This window comes from Metarhizium brunneum, chromosome 2 (assembly GCF_013426205.1).
Source record: "Metarhizium brunneum chromosome 2, complete sequence".
NCBI classification, from domain to species: Eukaryota; Fungi; Ascomycota; class Sordariomycetes; order Hypocreales; family Clavicipitaceae; genus Metarhizium; species Metarhizium brunneum.
Window position 1 is genome coordinate 6,674,576 of NC_089423.1, and position 19,098 is coordinate 6,693,673.

The window sequence follows — 19,098 nt, forward strand, 5'->3', positions numbered from 1 at the left end:
GTCGAAGAGAAACTGGCATTTGACCGTCGATACCGGAAAGGGCTTACACATGCAACGAAGCAAGTTGTCCAGGCCGTGGCATCCTCTCCCTGTGCGATGACGACCCCAGAACGAGCACATGAATCTCATCCGACGTGCCATGATCGTCGGGCCACGCTGTGTTGGCTGTAACAGCGGCGACAGAGGCGGCGCCTGGGGGGGGGGACGGACAACGCACCAGTGACTCCCGCAGCTGCGGGATGAACTTTGTGTGTGCCACCCTCCCTCCCCGAGGCGTCATATACATAACTACCGTTTCGTGCGGTATAGGTGGGCTTGGCCCGGCCTGGACCCATCAGCCGACGTGACCTGTAAACAATGATGCTTTGCGCATCAGCAGCGGCGCCGAGGAACAACGCTTGAGCTTGAGATCGCAGACTGGGGTACTTAAGTAGTCAGGAACTGTGACGGTCACGATGACGGAATCACCACCACGATGACCCATTTCCGTTGGCGGGCTGGGCAAGAAGATGTAATTGTGGAACTGGGCATGTCAGCGAGCACTACATTACACACAAGGCGCGCCTCCATTAGGCAACGCTGATGGTGCTACTAGTGTTGTGTTAATGTGGACAAGGAGGATAGAAATACTAATGCTTGGCTAGGACGACTCAGGAGAGGCATCGAATGGGTGGAGCAGCCCTTGTTGGACTAGGGGAGGTTGGAGACAAACCTTGGTCTGCGCTTCCGAAACGCCCATGTACCTAGATACTAGTCTTCGCTCGGTACAGACTATATGTGTAATTGTTACCGAGAATGTACAGGCTATCTTTTGTTGCTTACTTAAGTACCTAGGTAAGTATTCGGTCACCCAGGCCCGTAGTACTACTCTGATACATTCTTGCAATCACGAGCGGCGGGGCCGGAGACTTTGTGGGGACGAGCATGAGCCGGGGGTTGGCCGCAGCCAGGAGGTTCAGATGGATGTGTTGTGGGCGGCGGAATTAGGGAATAGAAAAGTCGAGGTTCTTTTCGTTTTTCGTTCTGGCCGAGCCAGGACAGAAGGACGTGGGGCGGTAGACGATCAAGCACTCTAGGACTCAAGGATCCGAGCAGAGGGAGTGGACTGAGCCCTTTTTGGCTTCTGGCTTCTGGCATTTTGGCTTTTGCATCTGAAGGCGATGCACCGATCACGGGCAGAAAGGGCGTGGACTTTTTTCAATGTTGGAGAGGACGGGGAACAAGGTGTGGGGACAAAGAGGCGTGTGGCGGCACGTCAGCGAGTTCGGCAGGTTTCCTTTGGGGGCCTCGGAGCCGCAGATGGAGGGAAGGAGGCAACATGCTCTGACTCCAGACGCAGCCGCAGTAGCAGTACTCAGTTGTCATGCAGTAGTGATATGGGAGATTGGAGTATAGAGTACAATGCCGCCCCGAGTACGGGACACTTCCATGTTGCCCCCAAACACCCAAACACCCAAACACCCACACAAACACCACCAGACCAGATGCGTACAGAGTACATACACTAACAATAGACGAGTTTTCTGCCGAGAGACAATGTTAGCGCCCACACCATCACGTCCAAAGTTGACAGGCGAGCAACCGTCGATAAGTTGCCCATCGTCTTCCAATTACCACTTGCAACAACGCCGTTCATGGCCTCGTCAGTGCGGAAGTGTGAACGCCCTTCTACGCCGCGCGAAGCTTGCAGCACGAGTTTGGATATTTCTGGTCGTCGACGCCTTCGATGCTGCCCTAGCACACGGCGGGATGCATTTTGCCTCCCCGACCCCTGCTGAGGCTATTAAGACCTCGATCCGACAGAAGCACGGAGCACGATGTAGGGCAACAGTGTTAGCAATTTGAGCATCCGAGCGTTGCATCCAGAGGGGAAAGAGTGTGATGTAACACATCCATGCTCCGTACCCAGCCGCCAGTCGTGTGTCTGCGTGCCCTGCACCAGACTGCATCAAAGGACATGGGCTCTATGCGGCTGGGGAAATCCTCTGGCCGAACGCCATCTGTGCCACGTTGGCTATGTTAAGGCATTGGCTGCGGGAGCAGCTCGTTGGCGAGCAAGCCACCGTGGTGTGCGCGCACGATGGCTTGAGTCTGGATCATCATCCATTAAACGTGGTGAGTGATGACTTATTTTTTTTTTGGCTTGGCCACTTTGAAACCTTTCAAGGGGAATGGGGCGCTAGAGTGCAATTGTGGCGCCATTTCCAGGGCCTGACTGACAATACTACTCCGTACTATTTGCTACTTTGCAGACTTTCTTGAAGAGTGGCTGTATCGTCTCAACACTACATGTGGTCGGGTCACGACATATCGTGGTGTTCAACTCATCGCGGCCATGGTGCTCTGGATCGATAGACCCGATTACGTACTATATCGCGCGTACGAAACTCAGTTACCGTCCAAATTTTGCGCAGTACTATTTGCAACTGTCCTGGCAAGAGCTACTATTTAACGTTGGAGCATTCTCCTTCAAACTTTGTTTTAGCGCAGGGCGCTTGACAATGATGCTGGGGCCAGGCACCGCACAATAGATCTTGTGGCGCTTGTTGTCGTTGAGCGCCTGGTAACATGGCAGCATTCTCCCAGCAGTCGCTGCCAGGCTTGGCTCACGACATATATGCGATTTATGCAATACTTATCGGTGTACGAAGTATTAGTTATGTTATACAACTCCCAAACCGGCGCCGCCTACCTGGTTTTGCAGACCGAAACACCCTGGCTCCACGATAACGATACCCGCTACGACACGACGTAATCCACAGAGTTGTGATGGAAACACGGGCGCAAGACCATCTCTTTAGATGCGGAAAGGCTCGTGGAGACTCACGTACCTAAGAAAGTTTTATGGTAGAAGAGTCTCCACGAGCCATTCCGCATCTAAAGAGATACCATATGTATGTACTCCGTACATACCAGTACCCTTTTCCTGTGGTGGGTTTTGCCCCTTGTAACCGGGTGATGGATTCGGCCGTACTGGCATGACTGCACTGACCTGCATCGTTTGGCGTTGGAAGCCATGTCAAAGTTTAGATGACTGTCCGTTTGTGGCTCCTCTATGACGCTGGCAACAATGATGAAAAGAGCCGAGATCAAAGAATCAAGAGCACAGTGCGACAACACGCTGTGCAGCCCAACCATTTTGGCCTGCTCTCCCAGGAGCACAAACACGTGCCTAGCATCTCATGCACCGTGCTGTGGGAGCGCCACCACACTAGAACTTTGACGTGGCCCCGCGCCCGAGTTCGAATACGTACTTATCTGTTAGTCGCGGTGCAATTACTTGGATCTCATTGATGACCCTGCAAGCCCGGATTATGAAGGTTGTTAGTCAGAAACTGCGAAAAGACTCAGCGCAATATGTGCTCAGACTCATTTGCTCTCGCCAAATACTGCAGGTATTTCTGTCAACTTGTTTCGCTTTGGACCTGGGCTGTTTCGTTTTTCATGCTGACTGCGACAACGGCTCGTCTCCCTAGTCGACACGGATTTTTCATGGTTTCAGCCCCCCCCCCCCGTAGATCACAGATTTACGTCGGTAGCGGGAAGGGGCTGATGGCACGGTAATGGAACACTGCCTAGCTTGGAAATCACGTAGGCAGATCAGACATGAGCTAATATCTAAGATGTTCGACGGCGGGCGGGCCATTTTTTTTTCGGGGCGTTTATTTGCGCAGCAAGGACCGAATCTTCGAACACGTAGACTCACGTGTGGCATTGTCGGTCCATTGTGGCTACGGTCGGGCATATCGGAGTGGTGATTCAAGTCCGTCCTTCGAGGTGGCCAAATGTAGTAACGTGATGATTCACATGGGAAATAAGGTGTAAAGAGGCATAAACACGCAAAACGCCAAACCCAGCGGCATCTACTCTACGGCCTACTAGATACCTAGGTACCTGGTGATTGACGGGAGACGGGCCGATGGCACCATTATTAGATCACGTGCGGTGACTATCCACTTGGTTCGCCCGCGAGAGGCAAGAGAACCTTCTCTAGCCATGCTTTTGAGTCAAAATACATGTACGGAGTAACTCCGGACTTGTTGCATCATAAAAACATTTGAGTTGCTGCCGCCTGCTCTGATGAACGTTACTACTATCTTACAAAGAGGTTTATGTCGACTTGGGTTTCGCTAGTCGCCTGGATGGCATCCGCCACGACCAGGGTGGCTTCTCCCCCACTGCGAGCGCCTCCAGGGCAACGTGCGTATCTCGCACGCGAAAGAGGCCGGCAGTGTGGCTTGATGTCTGGTGGTTTCGTGCACGAATGGCCGGGTACCGGACACGGGGCATTGCTATCTGCGTCCATACAGTGGGAGACACAAAGTATTCAGCCAGATCAGGTGCCTGGCTATCACGTTCCATGGTAAAATATATCACAATATATTGGTGTATACGGAGTACTCCGTACTTCTCGGTGGGTTAATTTATTCTGCCCCAGACTGTGATAGAGAGAGCTGCAGGGCGGTGATGGCGGCATGTGGATGGCCATGGCACGGCGACGGTCAGCCTCAGGCTTTGTCAGCGCTTCTGGTAATCCAATTGTCCCCATCGAAGTGTGCCTGTTCTGTCAACCCCGGAAGCAGGGAAGACTGAACGGTGCTAGGCCTGGGTGGGGGGGGGGGCAACAAGTCAGGCCAGGACAAGACAAGATGCACGACCTCACAACCTTGGAATCCACGCAAGGCCAGGACAAGGCTCCAAGCCCACAATGTGAAGGGTGCACTCCGTTTGGCACTCCGTAGTGGTGTGTGAGATGGGAAGCGGCGTGCAAGCGTGGTCGAGGCGTGCAGTGGGAGGCGTGCGGGCTGCGAGAGGCGTGCGGCATGCGGCATGCAGTATATGCGGCGTGGGCTCTGCTTCAACGTCAGTATGTGCTGCGTGCTGCGTGCTCCATGCTGTGCTCTGGGTGCTGATACAATGTCTGGTGCACGACGTGCGGCCTTGGCTTGCAGCCGCTGGTGATGTACGGAATACCCAGGCAGAGCTGCTCAGTATTTACAGCCACACTCGAGCGCTCGATGCACTTGATGCGCTCGATGCACGAGGCAGCCCAGGTACGCGGTTCTAGAGATGCCTGGTACGTACTTAGGTTGAAGCGCTTTGAATGCCCAGGCACGTTGACGCTCTGGCGTGCTCGATGTGTTCGCAGGTATGCTAGGTACTACTAGGTACGGAGTAGTAGGTACCTAATGTATTAGCCGGAAACCATGGCCCGTGGCCCGCAGCCCGAAGCCCGTAGCTCGTCGCCCTGAAGTGTCGCTGGCCGGCTCGCCCCAGCCCATCCCAGGTGCCGTCCCCTAGGTCTGCCTGCCTCTCCACGTCCTTGGTACAAATGGTACATACTGCTAGTACTAGTATTAATGCTTCCATTATGTATGTATGTGCCCACGCTAACCCGCCGCAAACCAGATGCAGAGTGCAAGGGTGGCCCCGCTCGCTTCGCCACGGCACGCCGGCGTGGGTCTAGCGCCAGTGCGCCCGTTCCCTCCCATTTTCATGGGTAAGGTAAGTTTGACAGCCAGCTGTGCAGGTCCTTCCTCCACCAACCCAACAGCCTCTCCCCAATTGTCCGTTTTCCTTTCCTCCTCCTTCCCCCAAAGCGTCTTCAATCTGGATACGGGCTTCGCTGGACCAGGACATCATCGAGTCCCTTTGCCATCTCGGGCCAGACCGTCCCTGACGCACTCAATCTCTTTTGTCAGTCACTGCGGCACCGAGTCCTCTGCCGCCGTTCCTTTTACCCAGACGGGTTGTTTGGGGATCCAGCTCGTGACGAAAAACGTGGGCTCAACCCAGTCCATGCGCTAGGTGCCCATTGCCCATCCGAACTTGACCACGGGTCTTGGAGTTGATCTTGCCCTGCACCCCGACATCTCATCGCACATCGCACATCGCACAACAAAGCCTCCTTTGGCTTTTTGCGAGAGACTCCGACTTCTTCTGCTCGCCCATTGTCGTTGTATTTTTTATACCCTTGCGCGGTTTGGACGACGCCGCATAGCGCCAAGCCGGCATCGTCAATCTTTGACATTTTGTCGCCATGGCCAACCACCATCCTTCTCCCACAATGATGCAGCTGCAGCAACAGCAGCAGCAGCAGCAGCATCACCAGGCCCCGGTGGCACCGCCTCAGAGCGTCCCGCCGGGTCACTTTGCGCCGTCGAATCAGATTGCTGCTATGAACGAGGCAGTCTGGCTGCAGATTGGTAAGTTTGTCCCCTGCGCCTCTTGAGAGATGCCGCGCCCGTCTTTGTGGCAACCAGACAGGTTGACAATCACCTCAGGGAGCGTCTCAGAGTTGCTGCGCGTTCCGGACGAGGCCATGCATGCCTACGAGCGAGCCCTGCAGGCCAACACAAACTCAACGGCCGCCATGAATGCCATCGGCATGCTTCTCAAAGGTCGCGAGGCCTTCGACAAGGCCCTTGAGTTCTTCCGCGCCATTGTGCAGCTGGAACAGAACAATGGCGAAGCTTGGGGCAATCTAGGTACGTCATTTGTGTATTGCTGGATGCAATTATTGGGATCGCGCTAACAGGCGGATAGGCCACTGTTACCTTATGACGGAAAACCTTCAAAAGGCCTATGACGCTTACCAGCAAGCCCTTGTCAACCTTCGGGATCCAAAGGTTAGTTTTTTTTTTTAGCGGGATCATGAGTACAGCCCCAACAACGGGAATAACGGTTCTAATATTCTGTAACGCAGGACCCTATGCTTTGGTATGGCATCGGTATCCTTTATGATCGCTACGGCAGCTACGATTATGCCGAGGAGGCCTTTTCTCAGGTTATGCAGATCCAACCCGATTTTGAGAAGGCCAATGAAATTTACTTTCGCCTTGGTATCATATACAAACAGCAGTCAAAATTCAATCAAAGTCTTGATGTATGTGACGAAGCATTGTGGTGAAGACACCATTTGTCGGTTAGCTAACACAGTTTGTCAATAGTGCTTCAAGTACATTGTCAATTCGCCTCCCGGCCCCTTGACGCAGGAGGACATTTGGTTCCAGATTGGCCACGTTCACGAGCAACAAAAAGACGTATGTGCTGTGTTTCCTCCCGTCGAGTCACCGACTGATCGGCTACTAACATGCTTCTAGTTCGACAGCGCTAAAGCGGCTTATCAGCGCGTCCTCGACCACTCTCCCAACCACGCCAAGGTTCTGCAGCAACTTGGTTGGCTACATCACCAGCAAAACACCTCGTATGAGACTCAAGACCGGGCTATCCAGTATCTGGAGAAGTCCGTCTCGGCCGGTAAGATTGTGTTCATGACATACGGCGCTCACGTAAACCTGACATCACATTCCAGATAATCAAGATGCCCAAAGCTGGTATCTGTTGGGTCGTTGCTACATGGCCCAACAGAAATATCCCAAGGCTTACGAAGCGTACCAGCAGGCCGTGTACCGTGATGGAAAGAACCCGACTTTTTGGTGCTCTATTGGTGTCTTGTATTATCAGATCAATCAGTACCGCGATGCGCTCGACGCCTACTCCCGTGCCATCCGCCTCAATCCTTACATTTCGGAGGTCTGGTATGACCTGGGCACTCTGGTATGTTTTGATGGGTTTATTTATCCCTTGCTCTGCCACCATTGGAAATAGTAGCTGACCCGGGTCCAGTATGAATCTTGCAATAACCAAATTGCCGACGCTCTGGACGCCTATCAAAGAGCCGCAGAGCTTGACCCTGGCAACCCACACATCAAGGCCCGCTTACAGCTCCTCCGGTCCGGCGGCGGCAACGGCAGCGGGCAGGCTCCGGCACCTCAACCGGCAGATGTGCACCCTCAAGCGTATCAAGCTGCCGGCCCGTCCGGCCCAGTTGGACCACAATGGGGTGGCTCAGCGCAACAGCCTCCCGCTGGTGGTCCTCCCCCAGCGCCTGCTGGCGCCGGTGATAACTGGGCTGGCAGACTTTCCAATGTCAACCCACCACCACAACCCCCGAATCCATATGAGAACCGAGGAGAGCCTTTTAGAGGGCCTCCCCCACCGCCTCAACGCCAGCCCAGTCCTCAACAGGACCAGCAGATGCGACAAGGAGGATATTCTGAGCCCCGGGGTCCTGCTCCCCCGGGCCCATCCCGCCGCGGACCTTCACCAGCACCTGGCGGCCATCAGTACGGGCAGCCTCCTCCTCCTCCATCGCAGGGTCCAAATCCTGCTGATCGACGAGTTGCCAATCCCAATTGGGGAGGCCCTCCTCCGTCCTCTGTGGGCCCTCCATCAAATAGTGCCAACGGAGCCAATGCGCCCTCCAACGGAGCCGCTCCTTTCAGACCAACCAGCAGTCCCCGAGGCGAGGTTAGACCGCACGACAATCGGATGCCATCTCCCAAGACGGCTTACCCTCAGCACCCGGGGGCTTCGAGCTACGCTCCTCACCATCCCGAGGGCCCCCCTCCAAGTGCTTCTGAAAATGGCCCGCCCCCTCCCGGCGCTGGTCCTGATGCCGCTGTCCAGCGTCCTGACGACCGCCCTCCGTCTGTCGGACCCAAGCGCATGCGTGAGTGGGAGGAAGAGTCCGTTGCCAAGAAGCAAGCCAACGAGGAGAATCGCGCTCGTCTGGACGACATGAGACACCGGCGACCCTCGACCCCTCCCCGTGACGCCTATCGACGCAATTCTAATGAAGTCCGCCGCTCGGATGAACAGCGTCGCCCGGACGAGCCTAAGAAAGAGGAGGCTCGTCCTCAAAGTGACAGCTACCATCCTTCTGAGGCTGCTCACCACCCCCAGAACCACTCCATCAGCTCAAACCAGCTTCCACCCATGCAGCCGGGTAACGTCCCCCCCGGCGGTCCTCAGGATAAGACACAGCCTGGCCCACCCCCCAAGGAGGAACGCCCAGCTTCAGAGCAAGCTCCTACTGCTGTTGCTCCAATATCTGCGGAACCTGAGCGAGCCGCGAGAAAGATGGATGTCGATGAAGACTACGACGATAGCCCCGAAGAGGATAAGAAGACTGGCATCGTCGCCAATGGATCTGGCCCTTCGTCAGGGTCTAGTGATGCTAAGGCCACGTCACCGGCGAGTGCAGGGGTTAATGGCACATCTGGTGCCGCTACTAAAACGGAGTAAAGTGTGATTTTTTTCCCCCTTTGGTTTTTGTCTGGGGGCGGTTCAAGAGTATTTTAATGAGCTCTCTGAAAGTTATGTGGCAGTTCCATTTCATGTTTTTTTGCGAAGTGTATACCACCGGGGACTACCCGGACTTGTTTTTTCAATTTCCTTTGTCTTTGGGGGATGGATGCTTGGGGCTTGAATGGCAAATGGTGGACGGGTGCAGCGGGGATTTCATGGTTCTTTCTTGGCTACGAAAAAGTCGTAAGCGAACGATATCCGTACTATGAGTAGTAGCCTCTCCAAGTAAGTAGTAGTATCTGCACAGTGAATCAAATTGATAGTTTTATAAACAATCAATTGCATGCCTTGAAATGTCTAGCCTGCCACGTCTCCACAGGGCGGCACCGTGTCCAGCCAGATGACAAGGTGAGATGATCACGTGAGACCATTGTATTTTTTGCTTTCTGGCTCTGTCAAAGACCTTGGTGAAGACAACCCTGGTGGAGACTTAGCCCAGGTGCCACAATAGGATTAGCGGTGCCTGCACGAGCCACAACTCGCACGCTGGCCCGACGTCTGCCCACAGGTCCTCGCTTAAAATTTCGCCCACAAATTTTGTAGAAAAACCCTCCTACTCTTTGGTCTTCTTCTCGTCACGCAGGCCTCGTCAACTTCTTTACTAACCCCAAACCACACCCAGCCCGCCAAAATGAGTGTAAGATGCCATGACAACGAAAAGAAGACAAGATCTTAAGATTAATTCGATCGACAAATGCTAATTTATTTAAATGAATAGCACCGCAAGTTCGAGGCTCCCCGCCACGGCTCCCTGGCTTTCCTGCCCAGGAAGCGTGCCGCCCGTCACCGTGGCAAGGTCAAGTCGTAAGTTTTTATTTTCGGGTTTGCCCGCAAGAGCATCACCAGCTTCACAAAACTCAGTAAAGAATGAGACTTGCTAACCAATTGCCTATGCATTCCACAGCTTCCCCAAGGATGACCCCAAGAAGCCCGTGCACCTGACCGCCGCCATGGGCTACAAGGCCGGCATGACCACGATCGTTCGTGACCTCGACCGACCCGGCGCGAAGGCCAACAAGAAGGAGGTCGTGGAGGCCGTCACGGTCGTCGATACACCACCAGTACGAACAACTCAGCCCGCTTGGCATCTGAGCCTATGGCTAACATCTTTTTCTCATCTAGATGATCGTTGTTGGTCTCGTTGGTTACATCGAAACCCCCCGCGGCTTGCGCTCCCTCACCACCGTGTGGGCTGAGCACTTGTCCGACGAGGTCAAGCGCCGCTTCTACAAGAACTGGTACAAGAGCAAGAAGAAGGCCTTCACCAAGTACGCCAAGAAGCACAGCGAGTCGAGCGGCGCCAGCATCACCCGCGAGCTCGAGCGCATCAAGAAGTACTGCACCGTCGTGCGAGTCCTCGCCCACACCCAGATCCGCAAGACGCCCCTCAAGCAGAAGAAGGCCCACCTCATGGAGATCCAGATCAACGGCGGCAGCGTCGCCGACAAGGTCTCCTTTGGCCAGGACCTCTTCGAGAAGCCCGTCTCCATTGACACCATCTTTGAGCAGGACGAGATGATCGACGTCATCGCCGTCACCAAGGGCCACGGCTTCAACGGCGTTACTGCCCGTTGGGGCACCAAGAAGCTTCCCCGAAAGACGCACAAGGGTCTGCGAAAGGTTGCTTGTATCGGTGCCTGGCATCCTTCCCACGTCCAGTGGACCGTTGCCCGTGCTGGTCAGATGGGATACCACCACCGTACCTCGGTCAACCACAAGGTTTACCGCATTGGCAAGGGTGACGCCGAGGACAGCGCCTCGACCGAGATTGACGTGACCAAGAAGAAGATTACTCCGTATGTTCCAGCCCCCCGCCTTTCGCCTTGAGGCAAAATCATTTAGCTGCCCGTGCTTTATACTGATGCAAGATTTTCTCTTCTAGTCTGGGTGGTTTCGTTCGCTATGGTGAGGTCAACAACGACTTCGTCATGGTCAAGGGCTCCATCCCTGGTGTCAAGAAGCGTGTCATGACTCTCCGCAAGTCCATGTTCACCCACACATCCCGCCGTGCCCTCGAGAAGATCAACCTCAAATGGATCGATACCTCCTCCGAGTTCGGTCACGGTGCTTTCCAGACCCCCGCAGAGAAGAAGCAGTATCAGGGTACCCTCAAGAAGGATCTGGCCTCCGCATAAATCTGCGGATAGTCGTGTTTTCCTTCCTTATGTGTATGTCTCGGCCATTTGCAACGGTGTCGAAGGGTTGGTTTTTAAAAAGCCTTGCTGGAAGCTGGGTTTGGTTTCATAATGGGATGAATCAGTAAAAGGCCTAGCTAAACAGACGTATGAAAAATCGAAACGAGATTCCCAATGACTAAAACGTTTTATGACAGGCAAGATATGAACAAATTATTGTGAATTGTCTAATGGGTTTAATTAAATCCGGCGTGGCTACTAAATCCCGTCTAAAACGCCATTGCCAAACCATGCCTACCCATGTCTACTCATATCAGAACCCACCATTTCCCCAATTCCAAGCGCTGTACGGGTCATTTGGCACCAAGTTGAAAAGCACTAGGAGATTCAGAATCAGCGATGTGTTGGGTAGATAACGGTCCGGTACAGAGCGTGTTTATCAAGTAGCACTAAAGCTGCCAAAAAAAAAAGGATGTCTACTTACTCTGTCCAAATATGCCAAAGACTTCATCCAATTGTGAGTCTACCTGGTGGCGTTGTTCGGCGTAATGATAGTCTATTGCTCCCCGCCGGGGGTCGTTATTGGATATCACCAAATTTCCGTTCTCGTCATAAATCGTGCTTGCAGAATGCATCACGTTGGCATCCTCCATCTCTCCGTTATGTGTAAGTGGGAATAGCGAGACATTGGCCATTCGCATTTGGTCTCCTGATATTGGGCCTTGTCGGTCCGCCTGTGAGAACCGGGGCGCTTGTTGTACCGGCACTTGGTTCGCCTGTTCATTTCGGGCTTCGGTTTCATTTTGAATGGGGAGGTGATTCTGCTGTGAATATCTCATGGTTTGGTCCATCGACGCCGGATAGCGCCGATCCGACTCAATTCTTACATTATGTTCTTGATGAAGACCGCTGTCTACTTCCTGCTGCAGGCTACGCCTTAACAATCCTGTGAGCAGTTGCTCAGTATGGGACGCTATAGGGGTAACAGGTTTCAAAGCTCGACTAGCATGAATAATGCGTAATGTCCCCGCCTTGGCCTCGTGGGCTATGGAGCTCAGCGGCCAAGTGGTAGGCGGAATGCAAAGAATGACGCCAGCAGTGAAGAAATTCATCAGTACAAACGACATTGCAAACTGGTTTTCGAGATGAGGAACCGGCACTCGAGACATTTCTAGAGCTGCATTGACGGACAATTGCAGAGACTCTGAGACAACCTGAAGTGTTTCGCTAGATAAGGCCTGGCGTGAGTCGGCTGCCACCCGATATTCCAGAAGGGGTCGATGGATGAAGATGACGGCGCTGTTATATGTGACATTCAAGGCATTGATTTGAAGAGACAGGTGCCGCCGGGATTTCTGCTCCTCGGGGGATAGGTCCGGTATGCTATCAAGATCTGCAAGGATGGCCTCCTGGGAGGTCGGGTTCGTGTCGAAGACAGCCGGCAAATCTGCTTTCCAAGCATACAACAAGGAGCGAACGTGTTGCACTGCTTCTACTAAAGAAACCAACTCTGCCGGCGAGATGGGGCTTTGCAGACGTAAGAGCCGGAAACGATTTAGTGCCTCCCGCACAATGTCGTACAGGTAGTATTTCAACTCATGAAACGTCTGTCTTGATACTGGACGAGACGAGACGGATCTTGGCGAATTGGCAGTCAAAAGGGGGTGTTTGGACAGACCAGGTCCCAAAACCAAGTCATCCAAGTCATCAAGAGGCTGGACGTAGGAAAAGGCAGCGTCGAGGGAAACTGGGCGCCCGTATATCATGGCAGCAAACGTATCTGCCACGAGGATGTGATTCCAGTTTCGGCGGCGTACCTGTGCGACGACGGGGTCATAGTCCTTTCCGGTTGCGCTATCATCATCACCATCGCAATGCAACGTAAGAGCATACGCAGTGCGGACCGCCATGCCCAGGATGCTCCATGCTAAAGTGGGGGATGCGTGAAAGACGTAGTAGGTTCCCAGAAGGCTGCAGACTTGCACAGTCTCGATGGAGCAGTCGTCGAGAAGATCCAAGAGGTGGAACCGTACTTCCTTGATGAGTGCTTCGAGAAGCGTCACGGCATCCCAGGACTCTTCTGCGAGCATCGCGTGACCTATCCATGACGGGTCCCGAACGACACACTTCAGTCCAACAGCAGACACCATTAGACAAGCCAAGACAAAGCCCAGTTCGTCCCGATGCCATGAGGTCCTGGAAAGAACATGTTTTGCTGCTTGTCTGAATGACGGTTCGTGGAAAACCAGTGTGAACCAGTGCATCCGATCAAAATACACATCTATCAGTGCCTCGAGCAGCACCGGCGAAGGACACTGCATCGTCACCAAGGACCAAGGGGGCCCGGCACAACCCATTTTGGACCGACCGGCATAACCAGGGATGCTTTTCGAGATATCGCTAGGATGGGAACCCGCCGAGTCACCAAACATACGAGCAGCAAAACCAACCGCAGAGCTGTTGGCACCAAACCGCTGTCGCTCACTCAAGTTACCATGGGGACCCTGAGACTGGCCTGGAGAATTGGATTGGAATGGCGGGCTTGCACGTGATGGATTGAGCGGAAGGTTATGCTTCTTTTGTTCGGGAGAAGCTGAATCTGGCGGGATCGGGTCTCTTTTGGCTCTCCTGACAGCCCTCTTGATTTTGGCGGAACCATTCTCATCCCGTGCCTCACAAGGGAAGCCTGAGCGGCGGCATAGTGTACAGGGCCTGGCCGTGTCGCACTGCAGAAGCGTACATTTTCTTTTAGCTAATCCGTTGCTAACAGAAAAGTTGAGTCCTCCAAGAAGGAAAAGGGGGGAGGCAAGAAATGATACCTTTAATTTCTGCTTCCTGCATCGAACACATGCTCGCACGACTCGAGCTCGATGGGCACCATCTGGCGTCTCCGGCGGAGACATGTGACGGACCTCAGTTTGATTCGTGGGCAATGAGGGGGCAATCATGACTGCATGGCGTGGAACGCAGCAGCGTGGACAGACCTAACTCAACTAGTCCAGTAATAAACTCGGTATCGGGGTAGATATGGGAACTCGAAACGTGGTGTGGCACAAGACAAAGGAATGGAGGGAATCGACATGATGGGAGATGCTTCCACCGGAGCCTGGGGAAGTTGGGGAAGTTGGGTGGGCGGTGGAGCCTTTTGAGGAGGAAGTCGCGGGGTCGCGGCTGCCGAAACGGGGAATTCACCACCGATTGAGCCGAACCACGGCGTCTATCGTCCTGCCGGCTCTCCACTCGAGCATCTACTCCGTAGGTAGTTATACTACTAGTAGCTGTCGTTGACTGTCGGCATAGCGGCAAGGTGCCTCGCCACGAATAATCGCCGTTTGAATGGATTTGACGTTGCCGTTGTGAGACAAGTGATGGAAAAATCTGCATTCGCTATTTCCTAAGCGAAAGCTTTGACGCCTGTAATTTCGTTGCTCGGTCACGGCCAACAAGAAACAATGGCAAGGCCCTCCACCGGAAGAGCCAGATGACCCAACTGAAACCAACACAAATAAACACACACCGGGAATCAAGAAAAAACAAGGCATGGCTTGTTTGCACATGACCACGAATACGGCAAGGCCATTTATATGAAGAGGAACACTAGCTGAAAAGCCGTAGGATGCGGCCAAGACACAAATTGATTCATATTTTTGGTCACGCCCGCAGTGTCTATTAAGTACGTATGACCAACGCAAAACATGAATCATCCTTCGCGGTTTCAAATACGTCGGACCGCCTTCTTATTCCAGCGCGCGAACCTTGCGCCGGCGGTGCAAGAAATCATCAGCCCACCGTGAAACTGCAAGCACGAGACCAACAGACAGCACCGCAATCGCGACGGTGAAGCCTCGTTGATAAAGCGGCTTGTCATCTGAGCGAAAGATCTGGGCGCCGTAAATACCTGCTATGTTGGCGTTCATGATGACGCTATCCCAAGACAATTGGTTAGCCGATAACTCCCAAAGCTCCAGTACAGCCGAACAAGGCCTACGAAATACAAATACAACAATAGAAAGGCAAAAGCGGAAAAGGAATTGGTCTCACCCTGCCATAGCTAATGCCCTCTGCTCCGAATCCTTACAAGTAAGCGACAACCACGCGATATTCAGCGGATGCGAAAACGTTCCAAACGTCTGCGTCCAGACCACGCCAAAGTAGCGCACGCCTCGAAGCTGTACCCGCGTGAAGATTCGGTTGAATACGTATCCGAGCAGGTGACAAAACATACCCACGACAACGGTTTCACCCCTAAGGTTGCTATTTACCGCCGTCAGTAAATAATGCGGCGCTGTAGGATGCCGGGGATGGAACTAACAAGCGGTCCGAGATCCAGCTAAACGCAAAGGACACTGGCACTTGTAAGAAAAGACCAACGGCGGCCAACGCGTTGCTGACGAGACGGCCGAACCCGAAGCTGGTGACAATAGACGGAGCGTACGTGTCAAAGGCACGCTGAGGACCGTTATTGCAGAGTGTGATGAGGAAGTGCACCCAGACACGCCAGTCAATGAACTGGACGAACACGCCATTAGCTTTTTTCTTTCTTTCAACAGACAACAACACCCATGGGTTTAGAAAGACGACAATGGACGAACTTACAGTTCTCTTAAAAGCATCGAGCCCGATTTTCCTCTTCTTCTTGCCCTTCATCGGGTCATCCCTCAACACCCTTGTCTGCAAAATATACAACTCGCGTTCTGTAAACCAGGTGACCTGCGGCAAAAATGTACTTCTAGGGCGTTGGAACGAATCAGGCAAGAAAAGTCCATAGACAAACCCACCAAGGACCGTGAAGGCTCCCATGAGTGCGAAGAGCCAGAACCAACCCGGCTGTCCACCCACACCTCTCATATGCAGAATTCCGTAGGCAAGCAGCTTTGCAGACGCCTGGCCAATCTGGTTTCCAAAATAGAAAATCATGACTCGCTTGGCAGTCTCATCACGGGTATACCACGTGGACAGTGTCCATAGACCACCGGGGATAAAACCCGACTCTGTAATTCCCAGGAGGAAACGCGTGGCGATGAAGGCCCCGTATCCGCGCTGAAAGGCTTGGAATGTGCTCACGATCCCGAAAAGGAAGAGTTGTAGCGTGAGCCATTTGCCCGGACCGACGCGGTAGAGGATCATGTTGGAGGGGATCTCGGTGAGAACGATGCCGAGGGAAAGCATTTGCTGCCCGACGTTGAATTGGTCCTGGTCTATGCCGACGTCGGCCATGAAGTTGTCTGTGATAGCATTGGCCATGTTGCCACGGTCAAGTTCTGGGCTGGTTAGAATCGATTGTGCTTGTTACTGGTGGTGCGACAGATGAACTTACGCAGACAGAAGAAGCCGAGTGTGAGGATTGGCATAATGATGAAATCTAGCCTGTGTAAGAATACCATGTCAGAAAAGAAGCCATCAAGCCGTCCATGTTTGACACCGGGCAATACCTACTTTCTCTTTGCTTTCGTCTCCTCATCAGCCGTCCAGTTCACCTCGGGCAGCCTCTCATCCCCATCCTCCTGCACCTGAACGTCCGAGTCGACATGTTTCTCAGTCGACATTGTTCTCGATAATTATTTCTGTTGAAAAACTCAGAATAAGGTATGATCAGCACCAACAGGATTGCAGTATCAAAACTCTACCAGCAAGCAAGCCCTCAGATTCGGGAGGCAGCCCTCGCTTTTTAAACTCGTCGTCCACCATCGCCAAGATGTCCTTTTCAGAACTATCAAGCCTTTCCTCTTTCCCTCGTTTAAAAAAAAACAAATCCTAGGCACAGCAGCCGTTCCTATGAAATTTCCCGCAAAACGGAGAAGTGCGCCAATAGTACAAAGTGGCTGTTCGTCCCCAGGGCCCCCAAAAGCTTGGCGTACTGCTTAAATGCTAAAATGGCATGAAATTCGTCTTGGCAACGTGGGCGAATTGAGCATGTCGCCATTTTGCCAACCCTTTGCACCATGGGCGCGTTTTTAGCATCATGCTAGGTAGGCCGGTAGATTTGCGCTGCGGAAACGGGACGATGCCCTTTTGGCGTGTAGTTTATATTGTGGGATGAAGAGCGTCGGCGACTCACATGCTGATATCCTCGCGAGTAAGGCGGACATGGCTTGACTGAGGCATGGGTGATTGGGGCCGAGACCTGCATATTATGAAATCGTCGTCATCCGCCTTATGCGACGCATTACTGGCTGGAGTGGCTCGCGGACTATCGCGACATGCATGTCGACGAACCGCAAGTGAGGAGCGTTTTGCACCATTGCGGTTTCCCACTTGGAGTCTGTTCGTGAGCAGTTCCGGATGCAATTACAGCAACTTGTGTTCCTGGAGCACTCGGCCTCGAACAGCCTTTCCACTTTGCCTCTAAAGAGCTCGTCTTCACGAAGTTCAAGGCCAACTCAGTGCAGGACGTGAGCGTAGGCACGCCACACTGGCACGCTGAAGATTATGTCAAAGGAGGGCTACACAGAAACACGCAGAAACGACATGGAGATGCCCGTAGAGTCAGCGACGTCATGTCGTACCAACCCATGACGGATGATACATTGGAAGATTGAAATTGTCCAGACGTCCCGCCGCACACAGGCTGTGACGATATGCTAATCCTCATCCGAAGGCAGGTACGGGCGAGTGGGTATTGCTGGCCGGAATTGCCTTACGCTTGCCAGTTTCTGACGTCACCCCCACTTCTCTGGTTTGACGCCGAAAACGAGGTCGACCATGAAACTCAAATAGCAGATACACGATGATCTTGACCTTTGTGCTTCCCTCTTCCACGCGCATGAATGTATAAACCGCCACCGTCGCTTCAAACTCCTTGCCTGTACTATTTTCGTCTGCCTTCCTCACCATTGGCGATACCATCCCGAAGTTTCGCCAAGCTTGGAGCCACGTCGTCCAAGGTCTCCGTCAAGCTCAGGACTTTCAACTTGATCACAAGCCCTCTCCCCTCGCCTCCCGGGGCTTTCCCACGCCCACGAGCTGCCTCGTTTCCCGAAATAGCCAGCGTCGAGCCTGGCAGCGCTAGCATGGCCAACGACGAAGATTATATGGCGTTTCTCGACAAAGCAAACCAGGACCTTGACGACGGGAAAGCGCTTGCGGCGAAGCAGAAGGAGCAGAGCAGCGCCGCCTTCAAAGCTGTGGACGAAGGATCTCAAGCTCCCAGGGTTATCAGAGATGCGTGCCAGGACGCGGTGTATGTGACTGATGCGGATGAGCCATTTGAGGAAGTGTCCCTGAAGTGGAGTGGCGATGGATTGCCCGATGAAAGTGCGTTCGGCTTGTCCCTTTTCCTTCCCTTGCCTCACTCGCTTAGTTGTTGATTATTTCGGTGCTGGAAAAGTATTCATGTACTAATGCTCGCTTCAGCCGAATTCGCCAAGCTCATTAAGCACTGGGACGCCGACAAGGCCGACGTTAGCATTATGGACCCGGTTGATTGGGACTCGCAAGGCCAGTACACCAAGTTGATCGAGGCCGTCAGAGAGGCAACCAAAGGCAATGACGTGAGGGTCTATAGCGTGGTGAGGGATAAGACCAGGACAGAGTACTGGGTTGTGTCGAGGGAAGAGGGACGCATCGTGGGTGTCAAGGCTCTGGGAGTGGAGAGCTAGGTTGCTTGGACGGGACCTGCATAAAAGAATATTGCTGGAATGGCGGTGGCATGGGTTTTAATGCAAGTACATGTATGTATTTACTCAGCAATCTGCAATTGCAATTAGAAAGGGGCATTGCCTTAAGTGGTTGGTTGCACAGAGCAAGGAAGCGCAATCGACTGGTCCAAGCTTTGCCCTTAGTACCGCCAACTACTAAGTAGACAAAGGGT

At 53.3% G+C, this 19,098-nt stretch overlaps 5 protein-coding genes across 5 annotated transcripts; 3 read left to right on the plus strand and 2 right to left on the minus strand.

The window, feature by feature from the left end:
* Positions 1-6,040: 6,040 nt before the first annotated feature.
* On the plus strand, positions 6,041-9,090 carry ssn6 (General transcriptional corepressor ssn6; the record flags this gene model as incomplete). The annotated part of the gene is made up of 8 exons (XM_014689604.1): positions 6,041-6,206; positions 6,285-6,488; positions 6,547-6,629; positions 6,707-6,886; positions 6,951-7,043; positions 7,104-7,260; positions 7,316-7,560; positions 7,630-9,090. 8 exons carry the CDS (start codon positions 6,041-6,043, stop codon positions 9,088-9,090), a joined length of 2,589 nt encoding a protein of 862 aa, XP_014545090.1.
* Positions 9,091-9,784: 694 nt separating this feature from the next.
* On the plus strand, positions 9,785-11,288 carry rpl-3 (60S ribosomal protein uL3; the record flags this gene model as incomplete). The annotated part of the gene is made up of 5 exons (XM_014689605.1): positions 9,785-9,790; positions 9,872-9,957; positions 10,058-10,214; positions 10,276-10,949; positions 11,036-11,288. 5 exons carry the CDS (start codon positions 9,785-9,787, stop codon positions 11,286-11,288), a joined length of 1,176 nt encoding a protein of 391 aa, XP_014545091.1.
* A 476-nt stretch (positions 11,289-11,764) lies between these two features.
* G6M90_00g049850 (uncharacterized protein) lies at positions 11,765-13,645 on the minus strand (the record flags this gene model as incomplete). The annotated part of the gene is made up of 1 exon (XM_014689606.2): positions 11,765-13,645. One exon carries the CDS (start codon positions 13,643-13,645, stop codon positions 11,765-11,767), a length of 1,881 nt encoding a protein of 626 aa, XP_014545092.2.
* Positions 13,646-15,025: 1,380 nt separating this feature from the next.
* On the minus strand, positions 15,026-16,834 carry G6M90_00g049860 (uncharacterized protein; the record flags this gene model as incomplete). The annotated part of the gene is made up of 6 exons (XM_014689607.1): positions 15,026-15,212; positions 15,330-15,542; positions 15,601-15,797; positions 15,885-16,549; positions 16,606-16,655; positions 16,725-16,834. The coding sequence occupies 6 exons, from the start codon at positions 16,832-16,834 to the stop codon at positions 15,026-15,028; spliced, it is 1,422 nt and encodes a 473-aa protein (XP_014545093.1).
* A 1,464-nt stretch (positions 16,835-18,298) lies between these two features.
* On the plus strand, positions 18,299-18,886 carry G6M90_00g049870 (uncharacterized protein; the record flags this gene model as incomplete). The annotated part of the gene is made up of 2 exons (XM_014689608.2): positions 18,299-18,542; positions 18,642-18,886. The coding sequence occupies 2 exons, from the start codon at positions 18,299-18,301 to the stop codon at positions 18,884-18,886; spliced, it is 489 nt and encodes a 162-aa protein (XP_014545094.2).
* Between the last annotated feature and the right edge of the window lie 212 nt (positions 18,887-19,098).